We start from the raw sequence: 16,308 nt of genomic DNA, 5'->3' as shown, positions 1-16,308 counted from the left end.
CTCATCTATAAAAACAGAAATAACTTTAAAATATCCCCAATATTTACAGATATCTCTTTAGCAAAGTCTACTTCACAACCTATAAAAATACTTGTTTTCTCCCCTTCCCAATTTTCTTTGACTATTTTTTCATTGAAACCTCTCAGTTGTCAACCCTCCCAGTCTTTCTTTTAGAAATCTCAGTTTCTTTGCTTTTCTAATCCTCCCTCTAATTTTAGCCCTTTATTATGCGAATTTTCTTAAATATGTTAGCTATTAAAACTTTTTTTTTTTTTTTTTTTGGTCTGCTTGAACCATTACCTGGTTTATTCCTAACAGAAAAACAACTCTGGGACTGATTCTTCATGAAAAAAATGGTTTTCCTCTTATCCCTCTCCCAATTTTGTGTTACAAAGGCCTAGGAGTCAGCTGCATAACAAGTAAATTCTGCATAAACTCTGGAATTGAGAAAGATTCCTTACAATGAGGGATGGAATGGTGATGGGGAAAGTCTGGGAATACTGATAGAAAAAAAAATATGGTCATGTCACATATATCAGTTTCTCTTGGTTAAAGATATGTGGTTCCTTTCAGTTCTTTCTATAATTTCACTCTTGACTACACCTAATACTGAGACTTAAACTTACTAAATGCTCAATAAATATTTCCTAAATAAATTTTGTGATTTACTGGATTTTATTTAGGAAAATTTACTGGATTTTATTTAGGAAAATCCTCTGGGGAAGCAGGTTCTGTTTAAGTTGTCACTCCACATTTCTAGCTATTTTTACATAATGTTTTACCCTTAAAATTCAGGGTTATGTATTGTTGTATAGATTCCAAAGAACACGTGGGATGAAAGAAAACTTAAAAGCTCAACAGGATTGTCATAATAGTCACAGCATCCTACTCAGGTGAAATGTGTAAATGCATCCTGGCCGCCATTTGCGCACGTGTGTCCTATTAGCGGTAACCTATATCATCAGCTTGGCCATTCTTCTTTCTCAGTTTTAGAGTCAACGTGTGCATAATGCTTCCTTAGTCCAGTTAGATTTCCAGTGTTATTTTGATTTCTACTCTTTTTTTTTCTGTGTTTTCTTAAGGATACAATATTCAGGAGAAATAATTTAAGCTTCCATACATATGGATTAGTGTCCTTTCTTGAGAATATAAAAGTGTGTTTCTTAGTCCCTTCGTATTATTTTCCCATCTTTTTCTATGCTTTCCTGCCATTTGAAGTTCATCACATTCTATCAGGCTATTTCTTTAGGCTATTTCTTTAGGCTATTAAAGTACATTGGAGTATATTTCTGTAAAGCATATTCTTAATAACTCCAGTATCCCCTCGTTCAAGGACCAAACACTCTCCCCAGAGATCTTCCTCTCTGACTTGTTTAGACCAGGAGACTAAGATGTAACCTCCTTCTTTTGCCTATTCTCAATTCCAGCAAACTGAGGGGAACTCATGCTACAGAACGCTGAGAAATACCTTTACCAGGGTCACTGGTTACCTGGATGGCTTACCTTGATTTGCTTATTTATTTATACATTATCCTGTTGGATATCTTCTCTCTGTAGGTCCCATCAAATCTTTGCATGTGTAAATGTGCAGCGTACAGTTTGAGAATCAAATTTAAAAATAGTGACCCTATTGCACAAACTAGAAAAAAGTGACAGAAATCAAGTTATCTTCTGTAAGGTAATATTATGCAGCCTTCACTATTTTCAACCAACAACTTTATCTCTGAATTGCGGTTTTCCTTAATGAATATGTGTCTAAATCCATTTTTTTTTGCCCATAGTGTGAGCTTCAGGAGGGCAGACATTCATTTACAATATTTGTTGAGTATTAATAGACAATGAGGATACAAAGATGAATACAGGAGGGCTGCTTCCCTCAGAGAGGTCAGATTCTAGTTGGAGAGACACACATGTAAACAAATAGCTGTGATCTGGTGAGACAAATTTACAAACCAAGTGTTCGGGGAACAGGGAATATATATAGAACGGCTAATTTACTAGGCTGGGGTTTGGGAACAGGGATGCAGGTCAAAGAGCTGTAAAGGAAAAAAGGTAAAATGGGGCATTGTCTGAAGAATCAATAAGCATTTGCCATCAGGCATGAAGAAGAACATCTGAGGAGCAGGAAAACAGCCCAGAGTAAGAAGTTGTATAAAAATAAAATGTGGCACTTATATCACAACGTTTTATCTGGCTAAACTGAAAACTTTTTAAAGTTAGAGCAGTGAAATCATCAGGCTTATGCATTAGAAGGATACCCCAGGTTGCAGGATGGATAGAAAGAACGCCAGGTGAGGCGGATCCTGGTGAGCAGGCCATGCATTGTATGAAAGAAGTGATGATTTAAAGGGTTGACGTGCAGACAGAAAAGAAGTGGGCCGCTTCAAGAAGTCATTAAGAATTAGAATTGACGGACTGAAAAAAAACAAATTAGAAGACTTCAGAAAACTCTAAGAATTTAGACGTAAGGTTGCTGGGAAACCAGTGCTACCATTGCCTGAGTTCTGTAGCATATGAAGAAAAGCAGGTTTGGGAATGGCGTCATATACTGGATTTTGCCTTGGAGCATTTAAGATGCTTTTGGGAAAACCATTTTGATTACCCAACAGGTCAGGTGATCAGGAGTGATCTCTGGGCTAGAGCTGAAGATACAAGATTCACCAAGTAAGTGTGGTGATAGATGATGGAGTAGGAGAGGTCATCTGAACATGGGATTGGAGAAGAGTAATAAGGGTGGAGTCCCAGGGCACCACAGCATTTGGTGGTGGGGAGAGGTGTAGAAAGGGAGGAACAAGTCAAGGAAAGCGAGAAATTGCTAGAGAGAAAGGAATGAAAGATAACTAAGTAAAAATAAATAAATAAATAAAAAATCTGGGGGGGAAATGCAAATGAGGCATCTCAAAGAAAGATTCCATGGTGAACAGGATTAAATGCCATCAAGTAGGCTAATAAACATATATAAATTATCCATTATATTTGGCACATTGGGACTGATATGAGGTCTAATTCAGAGAACTGGAGTGGCACTGGGTACAAAGGAATTGAGTGTCTTTGCTTGTACGTGGCTGCTGTTGAAAGGAACTAGTGATGTCACTGGCAGTCTTCCCAGAGGATAATGGGACACAGAATTAATTCTAAAGTGCAAGATAACCTTGCCTATCTCTAGATGTCCAGGCTCCAGGTTAGAACCTATATATGTGGCAACCGCCCCCATGAAGAAATGAGTTTGGTAGGATCCGAGGATGTAGCTAAGAAACATGAGGATACCGGTCAAAGAGAAAGGCCACATCCATAAAGGATGGAAGACGTGAAATTGGAGGAGAAAGTTGGCTTTCTTGGCATAGGTAGATTCCTTCCTTAAGCAGGCTTTATTATTCAGCTATATCCTGTCATGCTATTATCAATTAGAATGATAAAACCATTCAATTGGATTTTAGATGAAGCGTGAGTCCATTGTAGTATCATCACATTTTAATTTCCACATTGGCTGGGCTTCAGTAACAATTGCTGAAAGTCTGGGAGCTACCAAAGATGTCGTTTGTAATGAGAAAAATTTAATTGGAAGTCAACATGCAAAAGGGTAAGAAATAAAGAGGAGAAGCTTGGAAACAGGGAGTGTAGATTCCTATTTTGAGAAGCAGAAGTAGGGAAGGCAAGAGGAGGACCTGAGAACTGGAGAACCTTTGTGGAAAAGGATAAAGTCAGTGAAGAGAAAAGGATAATTAACAGACCTCCTGCTAAGGTCAGGAAGAAAATGGTTTGGAAGCCCCCCATGAAGGAATATATCCAAGACAGGAAATGTCCCCCGGGGGGTGAAAAAAGAGAACCGTGTAGCACTTACATCTAAACGGAGGTTTCAAACAATGAATGAGCATTGTTGTAAACAGCCACCCAATAGGCAGCCAGAAGGAAGAGAGTTTGATTGATTTTCATTGGGCGGAGATGGCAGAAAGAGAAGAAAGTACGGAATTGCGAGCGACGAGGAGACAGATTAACAATGGATTCCGGATGGGAAGGAGGCTTGCTGAGGAAATTTCCATCTTGGTAGGATCAAAAAGCAGATGTGGTACAGATTAGAAAGTTACTGGGTTATAGTCAGATAGTTTTGTTAATTTTGACTTAAGGAGACATGGCCAGTATCCCAAATCCCCTCATCCTGGACTCCTCCACGGAGGAGAACACTTGAGATAGTGCTAACGGGTTACACTGGTTAGCATTTTCTCCTGCATGCCTGTGTCATGTCTTACCCTGTTACTCCAGTACGATCTACAATCCTCTTTTGCCCCTCTGGCTTAAGACCTTCCCTGGACTCAGGCTGAGTGCTGTGTGATGCTTACTTCCATCTTGTTTTCTGCTTGGTCCTTACTGCCTGTATGGGATGAAAATAACATGACGGAAAGAAAGCAACACCAAGATGAAAGAAGCTACACTTTCTTTGCTCCTTCACCCCAACACGTTCTCTTTACTATAGTAAAACCCTGTGTGTTGGTGAGCTCTCCATTTTGTTTCGACTCATTGTAAAGCTTGTTGGTGGAGTGAAGGGGACAGATTCATCTGGGAATCTTGCCCTTCTAGATCCCTGGTTCTCAAGTTGTTGGGGGTGAGCATGGGAGGAAAATGAGAAATCGAAGTTGCGTAGGAGTACTTTCAAGGAGAAGAACGTTTGTGTGTAAATGTAGCTGTGCGAGGGTAAAGAGGGAGTGTTGGAAAGACTTTCGGAGTTTCTGATAAACACCTGTCTTTCCTCCAATATTATTAAAGCATTGTCTTGCGGGAGAGCAAGTAAGAGCCGCAGGAGTGATACTTGGGCTTACAATTTTGGCGTAGGTTCTGGTGGATGATAAAGTCCAGGAAGCAGGCTCCCAGAGTGGCAGGGCGGTGAAAACAATTGCAGTGAAAGCCGGGAAGAGGTGAGGCTGGCATGCTGGGTGTGACCACGATAGGATGGCTGAGGCTTCGGATTTCTCCTTTATCACCCACAGCACTTTCTCGAGCACCAAGTACATAATGTGCATTCAATAAATACTCTTAATAGACTGTGTACATTTCAGAAAAATGTATTACTTTTAATATCAATTATGTGAGCATGCAAGATTGCTAAATACAAAAGTCATACAAGCTCACAAATGACTTCAGAGACTGCCACTCTTAATTAGGGAACAATTTAGGGCCTATGAAGACATCATAAATCATAGATCCTTCCTGTTTTCTCTTGATGACTATATATTTTCTCCCCATTACTGTAGGCTTCACTCAGAAGCTTTGCTGCCTACAGGCAGTTACATTTCTTTACCCATCATTGCTTCTCTGAAGAGAAATAGCAATGCCATTCATCTTCTGAAATGGTGCGTTTCCACTAGGTCTGGGTAAGACTCAATTGTGCAGTATTTACAGTGCGCAGCTCTGGGTGTGTTGCCTAAAAAAATTGAAGGCTGCCTGTTATCGATTGGAAAAAAAACATTTCTATGAATTTATGATAATATGTTAGCATAGGAAGCTTACAATTGAATAAAGGTAAATTTGATAAGTTCACACTTGTTGCAAATGAGTCAAAAAACTGAAATTGTCCTATCTCTAGTTAAATAAAATGGGTAGCATGGGACATAAACATTTGAACCATGCTAAAGTTAGACTACATGCCAGAAAAGTATATTCTGGGAAGTATAACTCAGAAAATACATTCTAATTTCTTTCTCTCTTTCTTTCTCTCTTTCTTTCTTTCTTTCTTTCTTTCTTTCTTTCTTTCTTTCTTTCTTTCTTTCTTTCTTTCTTTCTTTCTTTCTTTCTTTCTTTCTCTTTCTTTCTTTCTTTCTTTCTTTCTTTCTTTCTTTCTTTCTTTCTTTCTTTCTTTCTTTCTTTCTTTCTTTCTTTCTTTCTTTCTTTCTTTCTTTCTTTCATTCTTTTAGAGCAATTTCTATGATCTAGACACATCTGTGTCATTACTCATACAGGTAACCTTGAGAAAAACAATTCCCCTTTCAGGGAGTCAGTTTTCTTCTTTGAAATATGGAGGCTGAACTAGCCCATTTCTAAATATTCTCTTCAGATACCCATGCTCTGTAATTGGCTTTAGTTTTATGGCATGTGCAGTAGAAAGCTCCTTGGAGACAAAGATAGGTTCCAATCTTAATTTCATCCTTTAATAGCTTTTTAAGCTCAGAAACATTATACCTCATTGAGCCTTAATGTCCTAATCTGTGAAATAGGATAACATTACCTCTTTAATTGAATTAAGGATTAAATGGGAGCCAACCAGGGGTGCCAAAAAATGTATACACGTGGACACTGTGGTAAACGTTGCTCAAGCAGTAGTTCGTGGTCATCAGAAGTATCTGGACGCAGATGGGAACTACTTTGAGTAGCTCTTGTCATTGCAGAAGTCAAACGCGACTTGTGTTCATCTTTTGTTATCGGTATATATTGAGTATTACAATTTTAACAGCTTTTTTCCTTTTTTAAAATGTGTATACATTTTTTTCTTTTGGGCACCCTCTGTATGTGCTGGGAAGTGATGAGCATAAGGCCGCTTATTTAATAGGCATTCAATGTGTATCATAAAACCAATGCCTTAGTTTACAACCCTTTCCTTCTCTCCTTAAAAATTCAGCTCCATGTATATTATTGACTTGCAAGTAAAAGACATTACAATAAAATTTGGAAGATACTGTGAACTTCTGCTGAGCAACATTTGTAAAGTAGATGTTCTGAAAAGAAGATTTTTATCTTTCAACTTGGGAATGCCTCTGGGTTAGAACATAGCAAACAAAGTAGCAGTAAGAGGTCAAAATAATTCAAAAGCTCCATATGACTTCACAATTTAGCGGTATTATATATTCACAGACAGCACATGCATTAATCATATTACAGCACATAGGAATATAAACCCGCCACATATACTCAGCACTAGTCCTAAACTTTACAAAACCACATAAAATCAGTTTGGAATTCCACAACTTTTAGGATGAGGAGAACTTAACCTAGATTCATACGGAAGCTATGAGGGTAGTAAATGAGGATATTGAAAAAATGATTTTTGGGGTTGAATGTTTGAAATGGACTAGCAGAGATTGTCTAAAATAGCCTCAGGAACCTTTTTTTTTCCCACTTGTAAGTCTATTAATCGGTAGTCGTTTGAATTTTAACTGGACATTTTGGGTCCTAATGGGTTCGATAGAAGGAAGTACTCTAAAACTTAATTTTTCCTCTTTCTGTTTTCTGAGAGAAACGCGTCATCCTATTAACACGTTTTCTAGTAATGTAGGATTGAGGACCAAATGATACACATGCCCTCATCCCTCTCTTTTGAAAAGTACCCTAAAGGCAGATGAGGGCAGACATACCTTCATCGTGATACACATACGAAGGAGGGCTGAGGTGTTTATGTGCAGATAGGTTACCTGGAGAAATCTGCTTATGCTACTTCACCTGGGACTGTATCTGAGATCTGGAGGACAGTTAAGTGGGCTCTTTATTGTAAAAGGTCTTCCTGTTGTCCGATATTTGTCCAGTAATTCATGAACCACTGGCATATTACTGGTTCCTTGTTTATTACCACTGATACATGAGTTCATAATACTGTCCAGAGGGATTACACAGCTCACCGAAACTTTCCATGTAAGAACCAGAATGTCAAAACAGCTGAGGCCATCAACAGTGTTAATGAGTATTAATGAGGATTCTGTTAGCTTCTAATGGTGATGCTTATATCAGAATGCAATTCACACTGATTATTAGTAAAAGTTTACAAACATTAAAAAGTGCATAATAACATTTGGATCTGATAGGGCTGAAAAAAGACATGAAAAACACAACACGAGGGCTTTATTTTTATGATTGGTGTCCACATGATTGCAAGGAGATCCCTTTCTCCACCTTTTTCAGCTCTCTGGAGAGAAGCTGTGCTCAAGATTTAAACAGTAGCATACAGCAGTGTGGGAAATTTGATTCCATAACAAGAAAACATTTCCGGTTGTTAGTATTATCGTCTTGGCTTCTCTTTCCCACCTTCTTAAATTCTCCAAAATCCTCAAAGTTCTCCACTGGGGAATAAAATAAAATTTGCGGATCGAATTGGGGTCTGTGCAGACACCAAACTGAATTCAGGTAATAGTCACATTAATGGATATTTTTCAAATACCTGTATCATAAAAGCAAAGGGGACTTGATGAATCTGTTAGATTTTAGTCAATTCATCAGCAGTGAGTCAAGCGGAAAGATTAAGCTTAAAAAAAAAAAACACAAAAACACTGTGATCTATCCTGCGTACACCACCACACAATGGAGAAGAAAAGAAGGCAGCCCTTTTAAAAATGAGTGGTATAAAAATTCACAGTAACGTACATTATTTTTTTTTTTCATGAGCAATCGAAGAAGGGGGGCAGTGCCGAGCATCTATATTGTACGATACGAAACAGTGTGAATAACACAGCAGGAACACATGGGTACGTAACGCTGAAAACAGTGCTTTCTGGATGGTTCTCTTACTGGGTGAATACCTGGGCCAGAGCTCCTGAACCTCTGGGGTTCCACCAACCCTTTGCAATTAGACACAATGAAATCCTCTGACATTGTGAGGGGCCAGATGCTACAGGAAGAATCATCATCCAGGTCGGTGCTACTCTCTACAAGCATTTCATCACGTGGTCAAGTGAAAGGATCCGTACAAAAATGACACCCAAACACAAGCCACATGATTTCAGCCATTGCTAATGACAGAGGTAGAGAAAAGTCTGTCTGCAGCCACAGCCTCTGCCCCCATTTTCAACAGGACGGTGAGCAGGATCCTGCAATGCAGCACAGCCATTTTCTGTTTCCCCTTTTCCCTCTTGGGCACAAATGCATCCCAGCTAGGCCTGGAGACTGGAGGCATGGTCAGGTGTGGGTGAAGATCAAAGGGGGTTGTTAGCTTTCAGGTTTCGCTGCTTCCCCCTGAGCTTCCCCACTTTGTTCCGTCTTATTTCGCTGTGCATCTTGTTCACCCTCTGTAAGAAACAATGAAAAAATGGTAAAAACGATTATTTATATTTACCCACTATCCATAGATCACATTGGAAATTTAAGAACTATTCCCACAGTGTAAAAATCCTCATAGAGACAAGTGTATTTTCTTGGTAATGAATTACCCATGGAGAAAACAGCTCAATTGTTTCGAGGGCTGCCTCATTTTGGTTCTGCGAATGTGGACAGCGTGGCTTAACAACAAAATAATAACAGAATTTTTACAGAGGTTAGTTATCATCTATGCTTTTGATAAATAACTAGGATATCGCATGGCCAGGTGATATTATATAGTTTCACGGGTAGCAGAAATCACAAGTGTCTTTAGGCTGAAATCAGAAGTGGGGAGCAAGTTTACCTTTTTACTTCTGTCTTACTTTAATAACTTTTTTAAAATTGCATTTTACATTATAGCACTTGATGATAACCTCGATGATTTCTCAGAGGTTTAATTAGTTTAAATTAAAAGCAACAGTTGAAGATGAAAGGGCATTATGCCAGCTGGCTAGCCCCTTATTATACAGTAATGATGGCCTCTGGTCTGCCTTTAGAGAAGAAATGCAGGAATCCAATAAAACTGCCCTCATAACTATACTCTCTGCAGTGATCTCAGCTAGTGACACAGCACACACTGAAATTTCACAATACTTTCTCTCAATATTCTGTTCTTTTAGCTGAATGTAAGCTTAGGCAATCCTCAATTCAAAGATACATATATTTGCATATATTAGTTCATTATTCAGCAACCAATATGGCTGAGTGGACAAAATATTAGGGGGTGTTTCAATAATGTAAATTATAACAACGTTTGCTAACAGTTTGTTGCCATAATTCAAATGGCTAGAAGTAAGTGGGCTGGTCCATTTGTTAAATGGGAATGTTGGAAAACAATTTCTGCTGTACTCTTAACAAGTACACACAAAACATATCACCATACACACCATGCCTTAGGGAAATTAAAGTAGCTCTTCTACATTAAAAAACAACAACACTGTTCTAACAGGGTTCCAAGGCTATGACCAGGCATTATATAGCATTTTCACACACTACTTTCATTATTATAGCACTGAATAGGCTCCCAAGTAGTGCAGGTGGACTGAATGTGAGATGTGTACATGCAACAAGAACGTGATAAACAGGAGAAGCTCTCGGTCACCAAAGGCCTGGAGTCAGTTGAGGGAAGATTCAAGAGCGTCGAATATTTAAGGATGAAAGTGACCACATAAATACAAGATGAGGGATTTCACTCCCATGGGACTTGGGATTTTTTAGGTGACACTTCTAGAGACTTTGTGGGGACATTTCTCAGGGCTTAGCCTAATGCTACAAACATGGAGCCGTGGCTAAATAGATGGTTGTTAACAGGTCAGGATAAACAGGGGACAGGAAAATTGTTGAGTATAAGCTAAATAGAAGCTGAAACACTCAGGGATTATAAAGGAAGCCCCTCACCATCTCAGCAACCGATGTTTTGTTTGTCATTGTACGTTTGTCAGTATTGTACAGCATTTGAGTGGGAAACCCTGTAAAATGAAGTCATCGCACACGGAGTGGGGGTGATTAATTCAGAGATTAATCCCTGGCTTTTCTCTTGCCTTCGACAATGTTTGCAACTCTATTCAGTTGCTTTCGAAGGTGGTTTTTCACGCCGTGGTCCTACTTTGGCTGATGCTGCAAATCATTCCATGTTCATAGAGAGATGGGTGTCAACTCACCTGTCTTGTTGATATCAAGACCTGCCAATTTCAAGGCTAATTCATTGCTGTTGCCACTTGCAGAGGAAACCAGGATGTCATGTATTGCATTTCGTCTACCTGTTCTTCCTGAAGCAATAAAATCTGCATATGTAGTTTCCACATCAGTCATTGCTAACAAATATCCACATAGCAGGGACTAAAAAACAGAGAAAAATTAATAGGTTAATGTAATGTTGATCAATGGTAAACTTTTAACAAAGATGCTTGTTAAATTACTGGCCAAACAATATGAATGTGAAGTAACTATCTTGCTCATATGTCTACAAAGCAAGCAATACTTTGATTCTTGATCAAGGGTCAGGGAACTTTTCCTATAAAGGGCCTGATGGTAAATATTGTAGGCTTTGAGGGACACATGGTCTCTATCCCAACTACTCAGCTCCGTGCTTATAGTGCAAAAGCAGTCAATATAATAAACAAACACATTAAACAAACTGTATTTACAAAAATAGGCATAGGGCCCGATTTGGCCTGCATGCCATAGTCTGTGGACACCTGGTTTGGGTCATACAATTCTCCTTCTCTACTACCATTTTAGCCATTCTTCAACTCCAGAGGGGAGACCTTGAGATCAGTAGCATATCAAGGTGTGTGTGTGTGTGCGTGTGTGTGCGTGCGTGTGTGTGTGTGTGTGTGTGTGTGTGTGTGTGTAGTGGATGTGGTCCATCCCACAGATAAGGAGTAAGCAAATGTACCGTCTGCCGAGAGTCTAAGAACAATAATAAAATTGACCAAAATGCAGTTTGCTTTTTATTATCACCATTCACCCACAACTCTAAAGGATGCCAGCATCAAATGCTGCTCCCAGTTCGGGAGGACAGCTCCCTTTGTGGCCTCCTTCATAAGCCATAGCTTGAGAAGAATAACAGTCTTTCTTGACTGACTCTTTGAAATAAGATTTCAGATTTACCAAGGAGTCACTGAAAGTGAGTTTTTCCAAGCTGACTTGGTGATACACATACTTCATGAAAGACATAATGAAGAAAAATATTTTTGAGGTAAAATATGAGATGTGAGGATCAACCAAAGAACACCACATGAAAACCTTTAATTTCTTTTTCTCTGTTTAAATTTATATCCTTCCCTGAAGGTCAAAAGAGGAATACACACTAAGATAGAAATAATGAATGATTGTTGCGTTAATTTGTTTAAACAGAACTTTTAAAGGACCCAATTTCCCCCCCATTCCTAAACATTCCAATTACATTGTACATGTAGTTTAAGATTAACAACTCATGTGAATAATCAAGAGAAAGGACTCTTTAAAATATAAGAAATGTGGAGGAAGCTAAAATGGCGGAACCCGTACATCATTATGGAAATGCACACTGGCACTCTGAGATAATTGATGTCATGTACAGTGTACTTTAGAATGGCGTCCCATAGCACATTCCTCTAGGCTTAGTTTCCCTGCCAACTGGCCAGGGAACTGTTAATTCAATCTGGAGAAACTTTTTATATTCTCTCTTCTTTAAGAGGAAGCTGAAACAGGAAAGAGGGAGGAATAGCACAATACAAAGTTTTGAAATAGGGAATATATGTATACTGCATGCTTTACTGTGGCTGTATCATAGATAACATTGGTTTCCATTTACTCAGCTATACCTACGATTCTTTTTTTTTTATGAGACTATGACTTAATGGTTGCTATCATTTCATTTAAAATTTCAAAGGACTCCTAAGAAGATTCCAGGTTTAGTGCTGTCTCTGCCACTGGGTCACGGAGTGACTTAGGAAAAGCACTTGACTTCCTGGTCTTCCATGTTCTAATAAGTGGGACAGCTGGATGACATGATCATTAATGGTATTTCACAAGAAGAGGTAAAGACAATGATCGTTTAAAACGATCGCATTTCTAAAATCTTGAACTTGGAAATTCCTTTCTGTGGCCATAATCACCTATTCTTTTTCTTTTCCTCTTACTCTTAATGACTCTGTTCTTCACATTGGTTATATCTTTAATTCTTTTAACCCTTTTTATTTTACTTTCTGTAGATCCTGTCTGGCTCAATTGCCCACCACTTCGTGTAGCTTCTAATTAGAATCAAGAAGTCCCTTTGATCTGCTGTCCCCTTGACCTTCCTAAGCCTCACCTGGGAAAACAGCACCACACACTTTCTCTGATCTCATTACTAGGAGGCCAAGTGTTACCAGAAAAAGTCACAAAATTGTGCCAACTGGCTCCACTAGAAACTTTTGACACTATTATTAGCATACACTGTGAGTTGTTGGGAAATTCTTTTGTTCACCTCTAGTTGACTCTTCCTTAAGCTTTTCTCTGTGGGAAGGATTCCAAACCCTTTCCAGTCCACACAACCAGACACTACCTGCCCTAAGAGATAACTGCATCTTCTTTTTCTGAGAAGATATAGGACATCTGCTGCAAGTTCTCTTAAATCTCTTTCTCTCTCCAACACAATTCTCTGTAAATCACTATTCTTTCTTTTTTAGGCATGCTCTTAATTTGTTTCCTATCATCTCCTACAGGACCTTGCTCCATCCATTTTTTTTTTTTTGTTCCTCATAAATTTGAGTTTTCTTTCTCCTCTGGATTTCTCCCTCAGGTTTCTCAGCATGTTCAAGTCTTCTTTTACTAAAAAAACAAACAAACAAACAAAAAAACAGAAAAAAAAGGAACTAACCACTAACCATTCAAACAAATACCCTTTCCTCAACTTTCATTCATCTTTGCTCCGACTAATCTCTTTTCTTCACTAAACTTCTCAGAAGGTTCAGCTGTTTTTATTTTCACTTTCTTTGAACAAATCTTCAGAATTTTTATTTCATTGGCTTTTAAATAGCATATTTCATGGAGACTTCTTTCGTATAGATCTTCACAATGACCGGTGTTAATATTAAGTAACAGCTTAATGTTAAAGTTTTTACGTGAGTGCCCATCCTATTTGAGTTCTGTACAGTGCATGGCACTGCCAGTTACAGGCTCCTTGAAACTCTCCCCACACATATAGCAAGTTGTAGAGGAGAGTTTATTATTATAGGAATCAGACCTATCTGTATTCAAATCTAGACTTTTCATTTCCTTGTTATGCTATGTCTAATTGCTTTGTACTCAGGTCTTCATCTATCAATTGTGATAAGTATTCTTAGTTCTCAAGGCAACTATGAGAATTTCTTTGCATTATATATTTAAAGACCCTAACACAATGTTTGGCACACGGTAGGTTGGTGCTGATAAAAACAAAAAAACAAACAGCTGTCGCTTTCTTAGTCTCCATGATACCTTACCATCCTGGTTCCATCCTACTTGACCTTTGCATTCTTCACAGATTTCTATTCCTAGGGTCATCTGTTGAAGTCAGGTCACATTTTATAGGGACTTAGGACCAATTATTGACTTTCTTTACTTTCTGACTTGAATAACTCATCTAATCCCGTGGCACATAATACCTTATATGGAGAGCGCAAAAGTGTGCGTCCCCTCTTCAGACTGTTCTCCAAGCTCCTCCCGCACAAGCGCAACTACTGCTGAATAAGTATTCCCACTTGGTTTTGCACAAGAATTTCAAATTCAATAAAATCAAACAAAACAACAACAAAACACACAAATAGAGAAAATGGTCTCATTAATACACTGTATTGGAGCATATTTTTACTCCTTTCTCTCACTCGATATCCATGTCTAATCACTTGCCCAGGTCATGTTGGTTTTTATTTGATGTCACTCATATTTATTTCTTGTAAAACATAGGAACAACTCTCACCAGGATTATTGCCGAGTTATTCCTCAATCTGGAAAGAACCCACTTTTGCTGCTTTAATTTCAACCACCCACTCTCATACTTAAGTATGTTGCAAAACAATGCACAATATTTCCCAGAGCTGCTGTTGCATTTGTTCAAGTCTATTATTCCACTAGGAATGCCTTCTCCTAATGAACTTGCTAGTTGAAGTGGATTCAGCCTTCAAAATTCAGCCAAATATCATCTCCTCTTTGTATTCTTTACCCTATCTCTTCAGCTGGCTCTCCCACGGGCCTTGGTTTGTGCCTGTATAGGACTCTTACGTTCTAAATAACATCATGGTGACTTCTCCTTCTAGACAGATCACAGGCTCTTACAAGACAGGACCTGCATTTTGTTAATGTTTTAATTACATACAATTCCTAGCAGAGTCCTTTGAACATAGTCAGTGCTAAGAAAAAGTATGTTGAATAGAACTGAACAACGTGGAAGAAATATGTTAATCACTTTTCATTGGTAGCCTCTGAGAACTTCTCTATTCCCTAATGATACAAAATTACCAAATCCTAAAAATCCATTAGTTTTTATAGGTGAAGAATCTGAGCACTTGGTAGTTCAAGTGATCTGCCCATCTTCACAAAATTAAGTAAATGTCTAGAATGAAGGTCTGCAAAATCCCAGCCCACTCTTTCTGCTTTACCAAGTTGCCTGTCTTTGAATAAGTTAGGATTTTGAATAAAGTTTTTGACCTTGGGGTGATTCAGTGTGTTAGTTATAAAGATATTTTCATTATCTACTTCACCACCATTAACCAACAGAGTATTTAGTTTCTCACCTACTATAAAGATTTAGCATTGGACATGCACACCAACCTAGCAAATACAGAGGGTGCCAAAAAATGTATACACATTTTAAAAAAGGAAAACTGTATTAAAAGTTGTAATACTCAATATATACCGATAACAAAAGATGAATACAAGTCATGTTTGACTTCTGCAATTACAAGAGGTGCTCAAAGTGGTTACCGTCAGAGTCCAGACACTTCTGATTACAGAGAATTACTGCTTGAGCAACATTGACCAAAGTGTCTGCTTGTATACATTTTTTTGGCACCCCTGGTATATATCTCATAAAAGTTTAGGGGAGGTGGTGTTAACAGGAATGAGCTCTTCTCATAATCACTGATTGTCTTTCACTAAGTCTCTTTATGGCTTTTCAAAACATAGGGTTTAAAAAAAGCACAACTGATATGTCTCATCTGATAGCAATGCTACAAAGCAGGTGAAAATGTCCTCATTTTCAGATAAAGACAGTAAGTCTCTGAGACGTTCAGTGACTGCTAAATAATACACATAACTATGACTTACACCCAAGTCTGCGAGTTTTACATAAAAACATGATATTTTGCAATAAAAGTCCTTGTTTCATGCCGTTATCATTTTTTTAACGTAGACTATTATATTGCATATGCAATGGGGATTTACATCTAATTCACTTTTCTGATAACAGTTTTAAGGAGATTTGAAATATCAAGAATAATACAGAAAAAAGTGGTGATGTTTTCCACGAGAATATGTGAATTTAAAGAAGGTATACTCTGTTATGATATGCATGTCTGAGAATGTTAAAAAAAATCCTGGTGGTTAATTCCACTTATAAGATGGGAGCCAACGACTTAATTTGAATTTTCACTTAGTGTATTCCTAAGTAATGAGTACAGGAAAGAAGAAACAGGGTTATGAAAGGTGGAAATGTGTATTGTGTCCACCTTTAAAATGTGTGCATATAGCTTTAATTGAATTGAGTGAAAGATAATGATGATTGTGAGAAGAGCTAATTCCTGTAAATGTTTC

At 38.2% G+C, this 16,308-nt stretch overlaps 1 protein-coding gene across 5 annotated transcripts in view; it reads right to left on the bottom strand.

Annotated features, from left to right (window-relative positions):
• Positions 1 to 5,041: 5,041 nt before the first annotated feature.
• The window catches only part of PKIA (cAMP-dependent protein kinase inhibitor alpha), a 64,730-nt gene continuing 53,463 nt past the window's right edge, over positions 5,042 to 16,308 (bottom strand). For all 5 annotated transcript variants that reach the window (XM_081070253.1, XM_081070251.1, XM_081070250.1 and 2 more), the window contains 2 exons: positions 10,713 to 10,890; positions 5,042 to 8,981 (listed from right to left, as the gene is read on the bottom strand). In XM_081070253.1, the coding sequence (XP_080926379.1) occupies positions 8,902 to 8,981; positions 10,713 to 10,863 (231 nt within the window). In that variant the 5' untranslated portion in view covers positions 10,864 to 10,890 and the 3' untranslated portion in view covers positions 5,042 to 8,901. The remainder of the gene's footprint in view (positions 8,982 to 10,712; positions 10,891 to 16,308) is intronic.

This window comes from Rhinolophus hipposideros, assembly GCF_964194185.1.
Source record: "Rhinolophus hipposideros genome assembly, chromosome: 13".
In the NCBI taxonomy this organism is placed as follows: domain Eukaryota; kingdom Metazoa; phylum Chordata; class Mammalia; order Chiroptera; family Rhinolophidae; genus Rhinolophus; species Rhinolophus hipposideros.
This window is presented reverse-complemented; position numbering and strand designations above follow the sequence as displayed.